General features: G+C 47.7%; 5 protein-coding genes; 3 read left to right on the plus strand and 2 right to left on the minus strand.

Moving 5' to 3' along the window:
- The first annotated feature begins 6212 nt into the window (after positions 1–6212).
- On the plus strand, positions 6213–6982 carry GSTUM_00000342001 (uncharacterized protein). XM_052355798.1 has 1 exon: positions 6213–6982. Exon 1 carries the CDS (start codon positions 6639–6641, stop codon positions 6822–6824), a length of 186 nt encoding a protein of 61 aa, XP_052211685.1. The 5' UTR covers positions 6213–6638; the 3' UTR covers positions 6825–6982.
- Positions 6983–8243: 1261 nt separating this feature from the next.
- GSTUM_00000343001 (uncharacterized protein) lies at positions 8244–9315 on the plus strand. XM_002835466.2 has 6 exons: positions 8244–8292; positions 8344–8482; positions 8533–8673; positions 8726–8979; positions 9051–9095; positions 9152–9315. The coding sequence occupies exons 2-6, from the start codon at positions 8381–8383 to the stop codon at positions 9249–9251; spliced, it is 642 nt and encodes a 213-aa protein (XP_002835512.1). The 5' UTR covers positions 8244–8292; positions 8344–8380; the 3' UTR covers positions 9252–9315.
- Positions 9316–12652: 3337 nt separating this feature from the next.
- On the minus strand, positions 12653–13550 carry GSTUM_00000344001 (uncharacterized protein; the record flags this gene model as incomplete). XM_002835467.2 has 1 exon in its annotated part: positions 12653–13550. One exon carries the CDS (start codon positions 13548–13550, stop codon positions 13260–13262), a length of 291 nt encoding a protein of 96 aa, XP_002835513.1. The 3' UTR covers positions 12653–13259.
- A 233-nt stretch (positions 13551–13783) lies between these two features.
- Positions 13784–14855, plus strand: GSTUM_00000345001 (uncharacterized protein; the record flags this gene model as incomplete). XM_002835468.2 has 3 exons in its annotated part: positions 13784–14056; positions 14147–14231; positions 14297–14855. The coding sequence occupies 3 exons, from the start codon at positions 13784–13786 to the stop codon at positions 14626–14628; spliced, it is 690 nt and encodes a 229-aa protein (XP_002835514.1). The 3' UTR covers positions 14629–14855.
- Positions 14856–14932: 77 nt separating this feature from the next.
- GSTUM_00000346001 (uncharacterized protein) lies at positions 14933–16535 on the minus strand. XM_002835469.2 has 2 exons: positions 16192–16535; positions 14933–16125 (listed from the first exon to the last, which is right to left on the minus strand). Exons 1-2 carry the CDS (start codon positions 16448–16450, stop codon positions 14996–14998), a joined length of 1389 nt encoding a protein of 462 aa, XP_002835515.1. The 5' UTR covers positions 16451–16535; the 3' UTR covers positions 14933–14995.
- Between the last annotated feature and the right edge of the window lie 3966 nt (positions 16536–20501).

Genomic DNA, 20501 nt, shown 5'->3' on the forward strand with positions numbered 1-20501 from the left:
CTCCCATCTTTAGTTGGCTTTTATTTTTTTCACCTGGCTGCACCGGACACATCTACTACTATACCACACCACAAACTATGGTCGTTTCAAACGCATCAATCGTTATGGTATACTACAAATACAGGGATCGCCTGTGCTCTTGACTACGCTGTAATCTCACTTTGCAACACGATTTGGGAATCATTGGCAAAGGGGAGGACACCCGAAACGACAAGGCGAGTCGATTGCATCTCTCACCAACCGCCCACTAGCTAAAATATTGAAGTTTGACTTTGTGGGTTTAAGAGAGGAGAGCAGAACTCGATTTGTTAGGTTTGCTGTCGAGCAATTGTTCAAGCTTAAGGCAATGAACAACCGCCACCACCCATTTCAAATAGATCCTCCGAGTCTACGAAGGAGCATTAGTACTGACCAGGAGAACTCGGGGACCCAGTTTCCGATGGCCGTGACAACCCAGTAGTAAAGGAATGCAACACCAGCAAGAATAGCCGCCGTGATACAGATTGCGTATTTAGTCTAGCAGGCTATGTCTGTGGCTCAAAGCCTCCCCCTGGCTTGGCTGCACAGATTATTTGCACCTAACCCGGCCAAAACGAGATGAACTCTAAACTCAGAGGGCTGGAGGAAAAGTTGGGCGCGGGGTTTGAAGTTCTCTCCTGCAAGACGAACACGGATATGAAAGCTCACGGTATTAAACATTGGGTCTCTACCACAAGATAAAATCCGATCTGAATTGTTTGGCGAAGCGGATATATAGGAGGATTGGCGAGGAGCTTTCCTGGATCCCGTACCGGTACTTTATTTTCATCCTTGTTCTGCTGTGAAAGAAGCGGAAATGCGTTGCCTGAAAGTAGCCGTAGGAACCTAGATTGCTGACCTGTCATAGGTTAGCATGGTGAAGTCCATTGATTAATTCTCACAGCAGCGTTACTGGCCACTAACCTAATGATACAGAGCCGCGCTGGATGGAATTTCTTCCATTTTTTCATTGCTTTTTAATGGGCAGTATCATGGGAAAATCATCCCTATCACCCACCTACACACCCTAGCAATGACCACACCGCTAAGAGAGCCCCGCCCATCTTATCTTGTTTGCGCTACCGCGTTGGTCCAATTCAAAGTACTCATGCCGCCTTTTCTCCCTATTTCGTACTTTGCCTACTATATTCTCTTCAAACCTCTACAAAGTCCCACACAAGACTACGCTACCCTCACCACACACCGCCGCAAATGTTTTGACAGGAATCTAGCTAGACGGGAAATCGAATAAATCGGGTGATAATTTGCGATACCTCCCGATCCTGGGGGATGCCCAGTCCGCCAGGAATTGAGACCCCTGCTTTCTCTGTGGGGACTATATACCTATAATAATTTTACCCCCTTGGAGTAGAATGGAGTAGTGATTGACACAATTATGACGACCAGGATGATAGTGCCCATCACCCGATTGGAGCGGGCTATACGGTAGTACGTCCACGGGACCAAGGTTTCTCTCAGGGTATCAAGAGTTCTAACTTACCCGCCATGTGTGAACAACTACTCTGGAAGTATGGGCACGAGTGCCATTCCCGAGTTTGTATAATTGCTTCAGAAGATTTACGGCTTTTGTTGTCTTACGTTTACTGTAATGTCTTTCCCCATATGTTTTTAGTACCCACAATGGGACACCAGTCCAACATCCTCACGACCCTGGGTCATGTAAATTTTGTAATAAGCTACGATACTGGGAATGGCATCAGCCTTTCACTATACAGCCTCCAACGATAAAAGTCTTTTGGCCGACCGTCTTCGGATATGCCCCTAAGGATACCGTAATATTGTGCCACAATTTTCTTTGCAGATTAATGGGAGAGGAAGCGTTTGCTAGCGCTGTGCGTGCTAGGAATGGCACGCGAGCTTTGCGAATGCGGCTGCATGTATGTAACCCTTCTGCTGCATCGAGACGTCTTGGCGCCAAGACGTCTTGCGAGTGAAGAAAAAGTTGTAAGGCGACATCGCCAGCAACAACACCAAAATTTGGGAGTTTTCGCGCTCTAATACCGACTAGAGTCCGGTGTTGGGGTGAAAATAATTTCACGCACTGGTTTTATTGCTTCTCCACTTCACCTCTCATTGTTTCGGGAATATGTACGATATCTCATTTCTGCTCTGCTAATTGCTTCGGGTAGGGCAACGGGTCACAATCCTTCTCGTTGCCACACCAAAAAAGGTCTGTTATGCATATAATACTTGGGAAAAAAGAAAATCGAATGCGGCACAGTACTATAGTATTCTGCGTCAGAATCAATTAACCGAGCACCGCGACGCAATGAGGCGTATGTACCTCTTTTACAATATTGACTACCAAAACCACATTTGAAAAATATTTTAAAAATTAATATCTTGCATAGTAGGAGTTTTTTGTCGCGGTAAAGGTATCATATCATACTGTGGGGTTCGGGAGTGAGGGGGACCGGCTGAGATGTTGCGTGTGGCGGAACGTTGCGGCGCCAAATGTTCGGTTAATTATGCTAACCTACAAGACCGGCAGTTATGGACGGGGACTCACACGGCAAGAACTTTCTGGAAAACCTATGCAGGCTTCCCAGAGGTAAATTACCGTGCTGAAGCTATCTATGAAATGCTATGATACGGTGCCCGGTATTCCACCTCATTCCCACCTAGATTCAATGCCGCTCACTCTCGACCTTCCATCTCAACAACTCCTTCATCCTCAAGTCTTTCCCATTTTCCACGAACTCCGCAAAGGACATACCACTCTCTGTCCCTCGTTTATATATGTCCACACCCTCAACCTCAAGTAATTGCTTCACCACCCGGTACCACATCCTCCTCCCTGCAAGAAAAATTGCCGTCTGTCCCGCTCCCGCAATCCCGTTGATGTCTACTCTCCCATCCTCCACGAGCGCTCTTACAATGCCTTCTCGTCCATTCCATACCGCGAGGCCGAGTGGTGTCCAATTATCTGCTGCTGGGATATTCGGATTTGTAATTTCTGGGAAGCGGAGGAGCTGGATGAAGGCGTCTAGGTTCCCAAGCTCCGCAGCGGTATGCAGTGGTGTACGCCCGCTCGCGAACGGGATAAGGGCATCGACCGATGAGTGGGAGAGCAGCAGGCGGAGGATATCACTGCAGGAGTTCGTGACCGACAAGTGGACTGGTGTGAAACCCGCATCGTCGCGGGAGTTGACATCAACTTTTTCATCTGCTAGTAATTCTTGTACAACAGAAACGTGCCCGTAGCGACAAGCGATAGCAAGTGGTGTTTCATGCCCATTCAGGTCCTTGTTGCTCTGTTGGGAATTTGCATCAATTTCTCTCCTCCTGAGCAGTGTTCTGACAACGTCCGCGTGTCCCTGCCACGCCGCCAGCCAGAGGGGTGTTCTATCCCATATGTCCTTTGCATTCACGTCCACTTGAACACTCTCAAGAAGTGCTTCCACGGCGCCGAGATTCCCGGTTTCGGCAGCTATGGCAAGAGGTGTTTGCCCGTACTTGCCTCGCAGAAATGACGGAAGACCGCAGGTCAGGAGTGTGCTGATAGTGTTGTGTGACTCTGTTCGCACAGCAGTGTGGAGGAAGTAGTCTTCTTTCCCAGGCTCATCACAGACGAACGAGAGGATTCCACGGTCCAGAAGGAAACTGACTGCGATGACATCTTCACGCTGTGCCGCAGAATATAGCGCTCGTTTGCCGTACATCATTGACCGTGTATTAAATACATGGTCTATCAGGGCGCCTGCCAGAAGACTCTCCAACAAGCGGCTTGTACGCACGAACGCGCTGAAGTCGCGCAAATCTCCTTTCAATTCATGGGAAATTTGGAGAAGGAGTTCATTTGGTAGGGATAATAGCGACATGCTTGATTGTTCTTGGTTGGGTCAGATTTTTCAACGATGTCCTGGCTCTGACTAGGGAAAGTCGCCACATTGTGTCGCGATTTAAAGGGCGGTGCCTGGACACCGGATCAACCCCCAGCTTTTAAATGATTACAATGGTATGGGGGCTAGTATGGATATCGCCACGTTCCCATTCTACCGGTATTTCGCTCAGCAATAATGTCTCGGGCATGCGGGATAAGCGAATATTCATAGTATTGCACTCGGCATGAGCATTCCAGATGACTAATTATGTCACAGGCCCATTCGGGACCCTTATCACACTAAGGATACGGTACCTTGTAGTACAAGTACCGGTACACTGTAAAGAGGAAAATGCTGGTGGGCCAAGTAATATTCTAACAGAGGAATACCTGCTCCCCCATCCACTCTCTCCCGACGCCTCATTTCTAGTCAATTAAATCACATCATCAATCAACGCGACTGGCGGGTAACCACACTCTGAATAAGCTTCCCGTGCAGGCCATAACTGCGACAGGCACCCGGCCACCCAGTCCACCGCAAGACCAAAGCTACGCAAGTCACGATCCCCTGCCCTAGGAGTCAGAAGGGAAGCCACTGATAACTTATCATTCGGACACTATTTCCTCATCATGGGAAAGACACAAGAGCAAGCTATCTCATGTGACCCCACCTAAGTCACCCCCTCCCACCCCCCAAAAAAAACAACATTGGAAATCAATTTCCACCCAACATACCGAGACCCATTATCGAACACCGTATGATTTATTGGTTACGCTGGATAACGCCCCATGCGGCACGTCCCTGCCTTGACCAGTGTAACAAAGCCTTTGCACACCTGGTGACACCAAACCAGCAAACTCACCATTACCTCTACCTCTCACTTTCTCCCCGAGCTCTAACTTTGGGCTCTCCGTACTTCGTCGTAGTAACAAACCCCGTCATAATGTACGCCCTACTCTGGAAGTACCGGTAATCAATTCGGCTGGGGCTGTATTCTGCGATATATAGCAGTCTTGCGGAAAAGTCGGTGTATTGCATATCACCTGACTACACTCGAATGGGATATTTGTGGAACATGTCTCACATTCCTAAGCTACCTCGCGAAAATCCTCAACTTACGCAACTGATCCAGAAATTTCTTTACACCCTCTCTCTATCAATAGTGCAAGCGTCCGAGCTGATTAATCTGCATATCATCCTGATTCATCCTCTCAGTACGGTAATCGATCTGGAAATTTATGCCGCAAAAACAGTTAACTCCAAGGGCACCCTGAGAGGCATAACCGCCCCCCAGAAGGCATTACTAATCTCGTTGTTTTCTCCTCTAGAACATCGCCTCGGTTTCCGGAATTACCGGCGGTCTCGCAACCGAGTACTACTTGATTCTACCGGTACTGCCACTCTTCTCCCGGAACCAATAAGTGCCGGTAGTATAGCTGTATGGTGAATGGAATCGAATGGGAATTGGTCATTGTGGAATAGCTATCGGGCGGGAATGATCATAAACGCCATTTTCTTGCTCATCACACCTCAAACCATATATAAAACATGACAAGGCTATCCTGGTACTTTCATGGATAACTTGCCGCTCATTTTCTCTTTTCCTCCATGTATGTCCCCATTTCCTCGCTTACTCCCGGGACAACAAAGCAATGACATGTCCGGAGCACTTTCTCCATAAATCACGATATCCCCAGAACAAGATGAACCACCTACGAGTACAGCATTTCTGTAACTACCCCGACCTGCCACGCCTTGCTATCTTCCTTGAGTTCTAAGAACCTCCGAGATATGAGTAATATCTTAAAGTTGGTGAGTGATGTCAATTTTGATCTTTTTTTTTTTCCCGTTAAAGCTCTAATAGGTTCATTATTCTCAGCTATTCTCGCAGGCTGATCTTCGGTAACTCTCAAGCCCGGAATCCCATTATCCTTCCTACCGCTTTGGCCCCGAATGCTCAATCGCAACTAAACAGGTCCCAGATCAGGAACACTCCCCGAGTGGCCGCATTTGGTTACTCGCCTATTTTTTAGGTTGATTGGTTTAGTGTCTGTTCGTGTCTGGCGGGGCATGGATCAATCTGTGGGATTCTGTCAAGTTTTAAGCTGCGAGAGGCGGGGTTAATACAATTTTGATGCGGGACCGGGGGGGGTTACCGTGCAGATATGGTAGGGTAGAGTGGTGCATGCGCAGTTCAATCTTATCTGACTGCTGTTGCGAGGTTGGTATTATTGAATAAGCCAGGGGTTTTTTCTTTGTAATGCTTCTTCTTTATTGGTAATGTTATCTCTTAAGCTGTTGAGAGATTCCAGACCGAATTGAAATGAATAGCACTAACCTATTTGAGTAATCGTGATAGGAAAACCCCGTTATCCAATGAAAGTGTAGTGAGTACGGCAAAATCTGTGCTGCTCAGCATTGCAATGATGAAAACGACAAAGCCGGCATAGATTTACTCCCGGTTTCCTGTGTAGGCTAGTCCTATACATTTCAACAGCTTAAGAAATAATACACCCATACTCCTCAAAACCCCCACGGCGGCAAACAGGCTTACAACCTCACACCCACTCACGGAATGCAGAAGAAAATGAGAGAGCTTGATATTAGATACTCGCGGAATCTAGTTTCACTGGCCACCGCCGCGGCAACTTCGCTCTCTCCCATCATCATGGCCATTCGCCGGAACTGAACATATAAAGTAGGGTTGGGTCTTATGTTGCCAATGAGCTTCTATACTAATGGGATACGGCAAGGATGGTGCCCTAGTGCGATATAATGAATCACAGGATAAAACCGGAGGAAACACCCTCTCCGAGTGACCCAAGATCGTGCCATTCCCGACCTTCACGATTCATATCACCTAGATCTATTGATCTCTATATAGCAGGTCGGACTGCCGATATACTTCCCCATGACCGCAAAATTCTCTTTCATACTCTAGACTCTTTCAATTTCCCGTAAACCCTCTCGAAGGCATTTAAACTCAGAGAAGTGAAGACATCTCGGGCTATGGAGTTGTTGTGGCTCCATGTTGATATCGAATAACCCCTTCACAGCCCGTGGCAAGAAGCGAAGCGAATTACATTTAGTAGCATTCAATAAATTTATTTCTCCTTGTATCGTAGCGAGAGTTGAATCCAAGTCCATGTGAGTCGCAGGCTATGAGCAAGAATTCAGGAGGCGGGTAGAAATATCATCGCACCACCCACATACATCGGCATTGAGCACACCGCTAAGAGATACCCTTGCCTTCCACATCGTCTGCGCAACCAATTTCTAACAACAACACCGCCTTTTAAATCCATTTTGTACACCGAATATTCCTTGTAAACTCACGCCAGAGGTTCGGGAAAGTCCCATCATGTTAGGCCGCGCATTCCGTACACACCCCCACGTGATTTAGCCATGTCATTGGAGATATCTAAAGTCGAATGACGTCTAATGATTCCACCGTGTCCGGGGGTCGCTCCATAAACCAGAAATTGGGACCTCCTTTTCTTCTGCAGGGAGTATGTATCTTGTTTTACCGTCTTGGGGTATATTGGAGTGCACTACGCGGCAGCGTGTATATGGAATCAGGATTTCTTTATCGATGCCAAGGGTCCCACCTGCTCTGTGAATAGTTCTTATTGAAGCATATATACCAACCCCGTTTTTCCAAATTTCGCCTCTGTAACCGTTTTTTCTAATACACCGCGCACCGTTTAGAGGCCCGACATCAACCGTACCGACGTGCTTCACAGTTTCCGGGGGCTCATAAAGAAACAAACATTCATTCAACATCTTCACACTATATATGAATATACGCCTCCCGCAGCAACTCAAATGATATAAGCTGTTCTTTATTCTTCTATGCGCATAAAGTACCTCTCCAAACGCCATCCCCCTGCTCTTCCATCTCAAACACAGCCAACAGCTACCTTTTATCTGGCTCACCCCGCGCTTGGTTTCCCCTATCACCTAACCACAGCACCTCCACCCCCCCCTGGTCTACTACCTCTTGCAACCCGAGGTGCTATGCCTAGATTCCGGAACCTAATCGCGCTTTCTCCCCGCGCGGTACATCCCTAGCCCTTACTCTTTCAGATAACCAACCTTTTTATAGCCATTTATATCTATTTTAGCAATAGACGCAGCACATTCCGGTCATCCCTCTAAGTCCGCTCGAACCAGACCTAGATGCAACCCAGGTCGGCAATCACTGACACAGTGGGTCAAAATTTAGTGATGATAGGGCCGGAAATGAGAAAAGCCCCAATGTATTAGGCAATCTTTGTCACCCAGATTTGAGTGCTTCACCTCTCGCAGTTATAAATAGAGAGAGGATCCATGCTCCTGACTGTTCCGTGAAGTCACAGTGCGACGCCATTTGCCAAACACTCGACATAGACGAGGATAGAAAGAAAAAGATTTCACAACCACGAGGCGAGTCTATCGTATCTCACATTTCCTTTCTAAAGGGCTAAAATATTGAAGACAGGCTTGGTAAGCCTAAGAAAAGTCTGCAATATTCGACCATGTTCAGGTTCGGTAGTAAGCGAGTGCTCCAGCCCAAGTTGATCCGCCATCACCATCGCCCGTACCGAGCACACCATCACCGCCGGGGTATTAGCACTACGGTAAGCTCGGACACCCGATTCGCTACAACTCCTCTAACCTGATAGCTCAGGGATATAATACCAGCAACGGTGCTCACCATGACACCAACCCCGAATCCGGTTCAGCAGACACTGCAAGTACTCGTACCTCTGAGTCTCCCCTCGACTCAGCTCCACATATCGCCGGGAATAAATTTGATCAGCTAGACAAGGTAGGACTGGAAACTACACCATGCGGTGAAAATTACTCTAACACCTACTTAGGACATCTCTATTATAAACGTCGGGATGGAGAACCTTGAGGCATGCCAGAACAGGATGAGCACTGAAATGAGTGACATTCGTGAAATGTTGGACACAAGTTTGAAAGATCTCTGCAGCAAGATGGATAAGGATATACCTGCTATCGATGTCATGGCGTCGGCCCCCGCCGACAAGGTACAAGCCGATCCGAATTATTCGAACGGGGAGAGAATAGAGCAGGAACTAGACCGGACGATTGACGTTCTGATGACCACGTTTATTTCTTCCTTTCTATGGAGTACCATTCTAATCTATTGCATTCGGTAAAACGCGGGGCGGAAATGAGTCTTGCAAGTTGCAATAGAAACCTAGAGGGTTTGGAATGGCTTGGGTAAGTATGGAAGGATTATTGATTTGAAAATATAGACTGCTGATTTGATGACACAGGGCAGGGCCAGGTAGTATTCCTGCTTTTCTTTATTTTTTCTATGGTAACTTAGTGTGGATAATGCATTTTAGAATATTGTGTTTCGATATGACTTTGTAGCCGAGGGAGCCTGTTTTGGATTGTACATTAGGTGACTATGCAAAACATCTAATTTGAATTGCTATATTATTCGACCCTAACATTGTCTGCTTTAACTCAAGGTGTCGGGTGGACCCTCTTACTCTGCGAGTGGGGGCGTCATTTTCAAGTAGAAAGAAGTATTTGATATGCCATGCCACCTGCATCTTGAAGTCAGTCGTGGTCGGGGTCTCACTAGGGAATCGTCGATATCCTACGACTGAATTGAAGTTGTTTTGTCCGGAAATCTGTATTTTATGAGGGATCATTGTGCAGTGGTGCAAACCCTCTTGGATTTCTCCAGGCGCTGTGCTTAGAACCTAGAGCGAGGCATAAACGCTGGAACGTTACCGCATGCCCGGAATTCTTGTTTAATCATCAGAACGCAAAACGGGAGGATTTCCCAATGTATTGATGGAACGAAGTGCAGTAAGAAAGAGATAGTGTGGGCCAAGTCTAACCACCGCTCCAAGAAAGGAGAAGGCTCCCAGAAAATAAAGAGCGCAAAAGCAGATAGATAACGAGCACAAATGGCAAACGAAAACCGGAAGAGAAAAACCTTTATCAAAGCCTATAAACACCAAAATCGGCGGAGGTCGTGCTTGCACCAATACTTCGCTCGGTGATTGTGGAGCGGAACTATCTCAGGTAACTAAGAATGAATAATAAACGAGGGAAGCTGTGGGACGATCAAAACAATACCTCCTTATCGGCTCCGTCCTAACCCCGTATCCACCGCCGAAATTCGCCCGTTTTCATGTGCCAACCTCGACACCGTCAAACCGCTCGTTGCGCCTATTTTGGTGTCAGTTATTTGGCTCTGGTGGGGAGAGCCAACGTGTAATCTGCGCATCCTCGTGGGACTTGTTGGCGGTGTTGTTGACTACCTATTTTATTGCCTCAATCGGCACTGCCGTCGCCGATCCTTACGAGTGCAGTCTGGGCCGGGCTATTCTGTCAAAAGCTTAGGTTGGATGTAGAAATGGCAGGATAATTTGCAGGGTTGTGAGAGGAGTATAGACTTCTGCGGGGGCAGCTAAAGAAATCGTGGAGGTGAGGCTTGTTGTGTGACACTAACTACCTCATCCAATGATTTGTGGAGAGTAGCTGACAAATAGGTTGTGTGACATGTGGCAAGGGCAGTAGCTCTGAGTGATTCTACGTCGGTATTGTAATGTGTTTCTATATCAGGAATCTAGCGTGTATTCTATAGTAAATCTTATATTGAGGGGGTCAATGATCTTTCATGGTAAATGAGGGACCGAGCTGGGTGGAGTTTTGCTGTTTCGGAATAATATAGGCATAGGACTTACTCCTGTCACTATATGTTCTGTGAATTTACTGTTGCTCGTGCGCTTGCGTTCCTTCCTATATCTGGTGGATTTACAATTGCGCTTTCCCCGCTATATTTTGTTGCAGCTGAAACGTTGGAGTCTAAGTGAGGATGGTGTCTAGGTTGTATCCCGGCGTGAGGAACCATCAGAGTAGTTACGAGGAATGAGGGGGATTTAGATGCTCTACCGACTTGGTAGAAGTGTTTGTGATCGGAGATCTCCATTATTGCGCAATTGAGGGCCTACTGGTGGAGAGGGCCATGCTTGGGATTTCGAGGTTGGGTCGCCGGCGAATCAACCTGCGAGAAAAACGGGAATAATGAACTAATTAGAAAGGTAAAGCAGAGATATCAATGAAAATAACAAGAATAAAAATTAATGGGAACAATACTAGCTAATTGGGCGATGTCCTGGCCCCTCAGAAGATCTTCGAGTGAAGGGAGTGAGTGGTAGTAATTCGATGTTGTAGGAATGTTGTCGCTGGTTTCTTTTGCGCAGGAGGTATTTCTATTTATGGAGAAGGTTCTGCAGAGGTTTCTTCCGTTTATCGCCACGGGAGTATGGGCATGCGTGGAGGAAGAGAGATATGGGTGGTAATCTATCTATGGAGGGGTCGGGATAGTAAGGAGGTCTCACACCTCCGCTTCATCATGGCTCAAAGAGGTTTGTAGTTCATGAACGAAGATCTGGAAAAATGAGTTACGCACTAGTACAGGCTTCGGAGGTGATGCACGGAATGTTCTGGTGGTCTAGAGGGCGGTAGTACACTGTTGAACTGGGCAAAGAAGGAATAATCGCCAGCCACTGGTGCGAATATCTTATACGGAGTAAGCGTAAAAAAGGTTTCTCAAAACAAGGAATATGAAAAATTAGTAGCAAACCGTTAACCTAGACTAGGAGATCTCTTGCCATACTGCGCTGAACCAGCTAGAACAGCTGTATACATCTCGGACCTGAACCACGCGTGCGAGACCCACATGCCGCTATTTTGTTATTGTTAAATGGCGATTTAAACAGCGAAACAAGGGGACGGTTGTAACACATCAGAAAGCTCTGATTGCCAGCGTACGGCGCAGGGAAAGAGGGGAGGTTCCCTCATTAAACTTTCTCACATACTCGCACACTCACTCAGCACACCTAGCTGAACGGCAAGGACAGGAGTGTATATCAATATCGACAAAGGAACTACCCTTGCTTTCCACCAATTACAATACATGTCCACGCTCGTCTACACAGGTCTCCCCTTTCTCCGCGTGTTCCAATCCTAGTAAAAGAAAGATAAGTTTATAAAGACTCCCTTTGTGCCTAGCCTCCACTCCGCCGCTTTTGTTGAAAATCGTTGGAAACGTCAGATACCGCTCGACATGCTCCGCACGGGTTTGACATGCATAGAAGCTGTTGGACATGCCTAGACGCTATTCGACATTATTAGAAGCTTGTCGACATGCTTAGAGCCAGCTCGTACCTGCAGGATGTTCATTCCATTGACTTTTCGTTCAGGTTTGTTCCGATGATAGTTTCGGTGATGTGCTTTTGAGAGGAGCATCTATGGAAGGGAAATACCACTCCGGTTGAAAGAGAACAGGAGAACCCAGGAAACTCCGTGGAGTTGGGTGGCGAACTGTGGGAGTCTTTGTGGTGTTTATCTCCTTTTGCCAGCATGGGGGTGTGTGGAGGAGTGGGGGACTCATTTGAACAAGTGTAGATCCTGGTTGATCGGTCTGGTGGAAATTGGTCTGGTGGAAGTTAGAGGGATACTTTATTCCAATTCACTGGTATGATCCTGCCTTTACCATTCTTGTTCGTTGTTGTTTGGCCTTGTGCAGACGAGAGAGTTGTTCAGTGTTTCGAACAGAGAACCCCCCCACTCTTCCCCTTGAGTCGTGTGCTGTTAGTTAAACTTGTGGACGGGAATGTTGGTTGGGGGGTATGTCGGGAACACAGAAAAGCAGGGAAAATATACTTCAGCACTCGTTACAGGCTCGAAGACCCAGAGTGACGTTAGATGTTAATTCTTGTTCCTAGACATGTTTTGTAGACCCTCAGCGAGGCGCGGCATGGTTTGGCTTGCTACTGTATCTGTAGTTAAAATCAAGGAGCTTTTGTGGCCAAGTTTCACCGCGCCTCGCTGAGGGTTCCCACGGTCTATGTCTTAAACCGACATACCTTCCCAGTCGACATACCCCCACTCCACGAGTTTAGACTTTCTTCAACTTTACGAACCGTTGTTACCTTAGCTTCGCCATCTCACCATTTTGAGAGTCGTTCACCATACCTGTTTCACTGTAGCCACCTCGCCATAGTTTCGTCTTTCAATCATTTTTTGATCATTGTACACATGATTCACCGTTTGTCGATTCTCGTCAGGATTTTCTTGACTTCGCTAGGTGCAAAAGTTGCGGCGTTTTTTTCGCGGTTTCGCCGGTCTGAGGGTCACCGTTGTTTAAATATTTTAACTCTTCTGTACTGTTTCCGATGGGAACATAACTCGCCCCCGGTAGATATATCCCCTCCTCGTACGGATGCATTGATGCAATGTGCCACTTCGAAACATTTATCTAAACGATAAAACATTTTCCTAAGCGTGTGAGCAGCCTCCACAATCTCCGACGAGTAGAAGGAGCATAACAGAGACAATGCGCAATAATGAATGATTTTACCGAAAGGAGAAATTATATATATTCTCTCTCCCAGAAATGTCTTCAAGGGTGGAAATGTTCTGTTTTTTTTTGGTGTAGCAAAAGCAACCATATTCAGCGTGTGAAATGAACTTAAATAAATCGGATGCCAGGCACCGACTACTATATTGGGGGGAAGTGCGCTTATGGTATGGTATAGTGATGGGGAGCTGTGGTTGGCGGTGGGGGAAATGATTGGCGCCGAGCGCAGAAGAAATGATAGATAGGTAGGGGTGGGAAACCGGATAACATTCGAGCTTCGACCGCATCGTTCGGGGGCACTCTCCCCACTCTCCTGCCGGGTTCTAGAGAACCCTGACCCTAACTTTATGCTAACTCATCAGATTCGGGTCTGTGCTGGGCTCGGCAACCGGCAGATGCGGCCGATGTCGTTCCTTGATTAACGCCTAACAACCGCACCCTTCCTCCCACAGCCGCTCGCGACTTTGCAACACCTCCGAGCAAAACAAAGCTCCACCTCATCCATCCAACACATCGGTTCATGCACCACAAGTATCCACCACAGGAAATGCCCCAAGAACCCCCTTCCGGCGCCCTCTCAAGCGACATATTACACTCAATTCACCGAGGAAAACCTCACGGCACTAAAATCCCACTGCCTGGAGGACGGTACACTCCCGCCCGACGACACCCTGCCCGATCCGCTCTGCTACCTAGTCCCCCACCCCCGGCCGAGACTTTACCGCGCTTTCGGCGAGGAATGGGTGGTTTCCGAGCGGTACCCTTCCTTAAAGGCAGCTGGTATTCGACAATTGTATCCGCCAACAAGCGTGGCTGCGGTAGCAGCAGCCAACGGCGGCGGGGGAGGAGGAGCGAACAAAGGCAAGGAACTCACGGTCGATAGGACGATCGAGCTTCGGAGGCTGAGCAAATCTTCGCTGTTAAATTATTTGGAATTGGTGGGGGTTATGGGGATGGCACCGGAGCAGGTTTGTTCTCCCTCCCTCCCTCCTTCCTCGAGGATTGCGAAGCTAATTTGTTTCTTGCTGCTCAGTTCCATGGAAAACTGCTGACTTAGAAACAATCCTCTTCAACATGCACCACCTCATCAACACATACCGCCCCCACCGGGCACGCAAAACGCTATGCTTGCGCATGGAAGAGCAGCTAGAACGTACCCGCCGCGAGACAGAGGAGAACAGAAAGGCCGTCGCTAAAGTCGAGGATGTACTCGCTGGATTAGAGCTGGTTACGAAGCGGGCGGATGCGATTTGTGGTGGGGATGGACTGGGGGCGGAGAAGGAGAAGAAGGTCGACGATGGGGTTGCTAAAGCTAGAGTTAGGGATATGGAAGTTCGGAAAGCGCTTGTTTGTATGGGGGGTTGATGTTTGGTATAGCACTTGCGGTGTGATGATATGAAGTCTGATCTAATTTTGGCGGTCCCCCTTCTATTTTTTCTTCTACTTTTGCTTTGTGTTGCTATGGGGGAGCGGGGCGTTTGGAATCAACTTTTTTTTCCCTTTGCTTGATACTACTTGATAGCGACGGGCGAAGCTATTATGCGCTCTTCTTGACGAAATCAGGCTATTACCGACTATGATATGCAATCTTACAGCTCACCGGCCACTTATCATATTCTAGGGACCTTCCTCTATCTAACCTCGAAAGCTCGAAATAGTACTAGTATGATACAAAAAAAACCAATCGCCCATTCCACTCCATGGGAAAAGTTTCCCCCTTTTTTCGACAAACCTAAACATTCAACTCACTAACCTCTCCACTCAGCGCTCTGGTCCACGGCTCCAGCGCCACTTTAACCTCCTTCTCGACAAACTTCATTGTCTGCTCGGGCGCCCTACCGACAAAGGTCCTAGCATCCATCAGGCCGTCAATCTCACCCCAAATGGGTTCAAAAAACTTATCCTTCTTGATCCTCTCGATGAGGTCATTATCTTTACCCTCCTGCTTGACGATGGCAGAAGCCTGATGGGAGAGGACTCTGATGGCCTCGTGCGTGTCTTGACGCGAAGCACCGAGGGCGACCATGCGCATGATGAAGTTCTCCGTCGCCATGAACGGGAGTTCCTCCCTGATTCGACGGGCGATGACGGCGGGGTAGACTACCAGTCCGCTAACGACGTTATCGAGGATGCGCAGGAGGACGTCGGTTGTTAGGAAGGCGTGGGGAATGTCGATCCTACGGATAGCGCTGTCGTCCAGAGTCCTCTCGAACCACTGCTGGGAGTAGGTATCCAAGGCGTCCTTGCACAGGTTCGCTAAATGTCGGCCTAGGGAGCACATCCTTTCGCTGCGCATGGGATTGCGCTTGTATGCCATCGCCGACGAGCCGATTTGGTCCTTCTCGAAAGGTTCTTCCATTTCCTTCGTTGCCGCCAAGTGCCTGATGTCCCCGCCGATGCGTTGGCACGTCGCGCCGAAGGGGCTCATGGCGTAGATGACGTCCGCATCCACCTTGCGCGAATAGGTCTGTGAGGTGATCGGGTATGCGTATTCAAAGCCGGCGAGCCGGGTGACCAGTCTATCCAATTCTTCGACTCTGTCGTGGTCCCCGTTGAAGATTGCCAGGAAGGATGCTTGTGTCCCGGTCGTGCCTTTCACGCCGCGGAAACCGAGATCGGAGCGTGCACGGGTTAGGTTGCGAAGGTCCCAGAGGAGGTCTTGGATCCAGAGGCAGGCCCGCTTCCCGACGGTTGTGAGCTGCGCCGGTTGGCAGTGGGTGTAGCCCAGTGCCGGCAAGTCTTTGTGCTCCAGAGCGAAATTTGAGGGTTTGTAGATCACGTTGGCGAGTTTGGGGAGGACTATGTCGAGACCCTGACGGAAGAAGAGGAGGTCGGCATTGTCGGTGCAGTAACAACTAGTGGCTGATCATTCCCCTACGTATCAATAGCAGTACCAATCAATTGAGGTAGCAATATCAGAGAACATACCACCCCAATGGATAATCCCGGCCGCTGCTGGGGCGACCTGTCCAAACGTATGCACATGCGCCATAACGTCATGCCTTCTCCGCTTCTCCTCCTCCGCAGCTACTTTGAAATCCTCGTCAGTGAGGTCGAGGTGTGCTTCCATCTGGGCAATAGCCTCGTCAGAGATGGGTAGTCCCAATTGCTTTTCCGCCTTCGCTAGCCACACCCAGAGCTGACGCCAGGTGCGGAAACGTATCTTGTTGGAGAAGAGCTGGGCCATCTCCCCCGAGGCATAGCGGGATGCTAATGGCGTTTGGTAGATGTCGTTGTTGGACGTTGTGCTGGTGATTGAGTTCTGGTTGGTCGTTAATTGGTAGGGGAATGTTCAAGGTAGAAGGGCTGTTCTTGTATATATTTTCCGCAACTCTCTCTCGTGGCCAGAACTGTTTGAGGGTTGCGGTTCTATTTTTATTTTTTTCTTCCCCTGTTGGGCAGATCTGATCTAATCGCCTCCTATCTACCGGTAATCATTCCAGTTCCCCCGCTGGCGACGCAACTTTTAGTGCCACGCTAATTTAGGGACCATCGATCCCGCTGGCGAAATACTTGCACAACTCCGCTCAAGGAAAAGGCAACGGCTCCTGGAATGGACCGCGGATAGACACGCGGCCGATGGACGGATGGGAAAGTCGAGAAATTCATGGGCATGCCGAGCAGCATCCATGATTTCCAACATTTTCAACCATTTCTAAATCATATTTTCATCTTAGGAACATGGCAGAGAAAATACCAAAAAGCTAGCGATGGAAAATGAATTGGGAAATTATATATACTCCGAAAAAATGGACTTGAATGTGTAAATGTTCTCCTTATTGTGTAGCTAAACTGCGATATTCAGTGTATAAAGGGAGTTTAAATGAGTTGAGCGCCTGACACTGCCCAGTAGATCAAGGGAAATGTATTTTGAGTATAAGGAGGGATTTGTCGTCGATGGTGGAGGAAATATTGGTACTGAACGTCGGTTGAGGGAAGCGGAAAACCGGGAGGGAAGAAAGATGATTTGTTTTACCTGGCAACGATTGTGGCAGTCACATCTCACGCACACATCTCATGCGAACACAACTGCAACCCACGCACACCTGCAGTGAGCGCACCATCATTCAAACACTTTTTCTGTATTGCATATTCAGTATCGGCTCATGCAAGAGCCTTTCCAAATTCGCACTATACAGACCACATATTCCCTTGGGGCAGAATGCAGGATAATCTAGCGCTTGTAGGGAGGGTCAGGATTTCGCCTCCGCTACCACGAGTTTCACCCACTGTTCGCGAATACCTGCAATTGGAGCACAGATATATACGAACACCACCCCCAAGACGCTATGGTGTCTTTTAAGAGTTTCTCCAATTTCTGGAATCACGCACGGTGATCATTGACATCATACCCGGGTGGTGATCTCCGACCCTGACCTCGAGGAGCTAGGAGACACCCCACCGATGGGTTACCATTCATACGAGAAACGTACTGGTTGGGATATCTGACCCCAAAAATTTCCGCACAATATACTAGGACCCATACTTAACACGCGATATTGGTGACGCTACATAACATCTTATTATCTATTATGCACTGTATAATGACTTCGTGTCCGATCTAACCCGATCATCATTCCATCATCCTCACTGGTGGCATGACAGCATGTGAACTAAAATAGAAACCAAAAAATCTCACCAACCATGGCCAAAGTGGTATTTCGAGTGCAAGTATGTCGTAAACAAAGGCTTAATAACAAAAAAAAAAAAGAGAGAAAACAAATAGTGCATTGATTGATCGGTAAGAGAGAGCCGAGGCACTACAGCGCCGCATTTCACCCTTTCTACCGCCGCTGAGCACAAGTGTTCTTGAACTTGGTCTCGCTTTCCTAAGCTGATACTCAAAAATCCTCAATTCGCCAAATTGATTGTCATTTTTCGTTTTATCCTAACGGCGGCGACCGAATGGAAAAATTGGGAAACGGCGAAGGTTAGTAAGGAATCAGAACCAAGACCCGGATCACAAGCGCACGGCTTTGGCGTGGCAAAGTTGGGAAGCTCTGTCTTACTCAATCCTCTCTTTCTCTCGCTCTATGATACCACACGATGCAAATAATTAATTAAATTAAACGGAAGAGACAGAGGAGAGTATATGAATCGCGAGAAAGACATCCTCCTACCGTTGCATATATCACTGCACATCCATTCCAGCCCTCGCAAGTCCCTCTTCCCTGTACTTACCCCCATGCTAATCAAAGAAAGGCGGGCTCCATAAAGGCTCTCGCTGTTCATGGCCCCTGCTCCGTCCCTTTGACGCTCCATCACCCAGACCTCTTCCCGCAGATACACGACTTCCATCAAAGGATGCACGACCCCATAGCAAATGTCCGAAATCTTTATCCGAACAAGCGAAACAATATCCCGAGCGTCCCGAGCAGCATCCATGGTTTCCAGGAACTGCCCCATTCCGCGATAGATTCGGTGTCCTAGTCCATTAATCTCCATTTAATCCGCACCCTTTCTCTCACTTGGGAATAATGGATCAGGAAATGTTTGCTTCGGAAAAATGGTCTCCGAAGGCAGCGAGAGGAGGCGTGACTGCCGCGGAGTTTGGTAATTTCTGTCTTTTGCCTCCCGCATATTGCACTGTTTGCTCCAAATTCTAGGCCGCCTTGGGCAATGGTTGAATATCTCGTGGCCCAGGAATGTGAGCGTAATAAAATTTCTCTTCGCGGCCATATCACTCCTCTCTTGGGGCCCTTGACAGATACCAGTGGCGCAGATGTACAGTGAGCGGAATCGAGTGGGAATTGAGCAGTGTGGGGTAGCTATAGGAGATGCATTATTGTTATAAACTTCCTTCCGCTGTCCGGTACTCTCTAAAGTAACTGTAAAGACAAGAGTATAGAAATGCATAAAACATGACAAAGCAATCCTGATTCTTCCATAACTACAGCTTGAATATCTCTTCCTCAATGCATGTCCCTATTTCCTTACCTACTCCCCGACAGCGGGGGTAAGGCAGGTCGAGGGAACCATCTGCGTAGACCACAGGACTTGCAGAACAAAAGGAACCACGGACAACATCCATGCCACCACCATGACTTCAGACGACTCACGATCTTCCTTCCACCCCGAAATCTTCTAAGCGGCTAGTAACATAGGAGAACTAGCGAGAGTTGTTTGCCCAAATCCCTACTTATTTTATTTAATTCTACGCTGTTTTACTTTGCCCCCGTAATAATCTTATCACCCTCCGTTGTCGTCGTCGCAGGCGGGTTACTGAGCAACTCTCAGCCCCGAAATCCTGCTACCGTATCCTCCCCACCGCACGAGCCCCCTATTGCGCAATCGCAAGGTTTCGGATCAGATCACTCCTGTCAAGTCGCTGTGGTGTCTGAATCATTCTTGTTTCTCGCACCTACTCGGGTATCCCGTAACTTTATAGTACCGTATTAACTCACTCAATTGGACCTCACGCTAGCAGGTTAAAATAAGGTGAGGCGTGCGGAAATTAAGTGACTTGAAAAAAATTAAAATTAAAATTAAAACAGTGTCTTATAATATAAAACATATGCTTGGGCTCACGATTTCCAACCTCATCTCAACGATTTCCCAACAAAAATAAATGTAAATAGAACTAAGAACTCAGTTATTATCCAAGATGTTCAAAGAACTTTCCCACAACTTGACCAAAGTCTACAACAATGCCACGATCACCCAAAAGAGCCAGTCGGAATCAATTTCAACCCATATTACCACCTCTTAGTGGTGAGAAATTTTATGCTGGCGTTAAAAAAAAACTGGGGCCAAAACGAAAACCACTAGCAACAGCCTTAAGAGTACCTCCTAAATGAATTGAAAGCTCCTATCGATCCTATACAGTTGGTTATAAACTCAGAGTACTCTCTTACTGGGGATCTGAATGTATACTAGCTGGACTAACAACATTCTGGAAACTAACACGAGCAGAAGTTGCCGAGCGACTTAAGATACCCAAGCCGAACCTCTCCCACTGGAAGAAGGAAGAAGGAGAAGGGAAATTCATTAATGAGAAAGGAAACCAAAGGCAAGAATTAGGCGACAGGTTACAGCCAAAGTGGGAGGAAATGGAGTGAGCCTTGTACCATCGGTTTCACTATCGACGAGCATCTAGGATCGCAGTAAGAGGTGGATGGTTTTATGGTGTCAGTAAAGAGGTTTTGATCAAACAATAACCTAATACAGAACCTACCAAATTCAGCTTCTCCAATGGCTGGTTCAAAGGATTACGTCATACAGGTGTAAAGGGAAACGCC

This window comes from Tuber melanosporum, assembly GCF_000151645.1.
Source record: "Tuber melanosporum whole genome shotgun sequence assembly, scaffold_109, strain Mel28".
Classification (NCBI taxonomy): Eukaryota; Fungi; Ascomycota; class Pezizomycetes; order Pezizales; family Tuberaceae; genus Tuber; species Tuber melanosporum.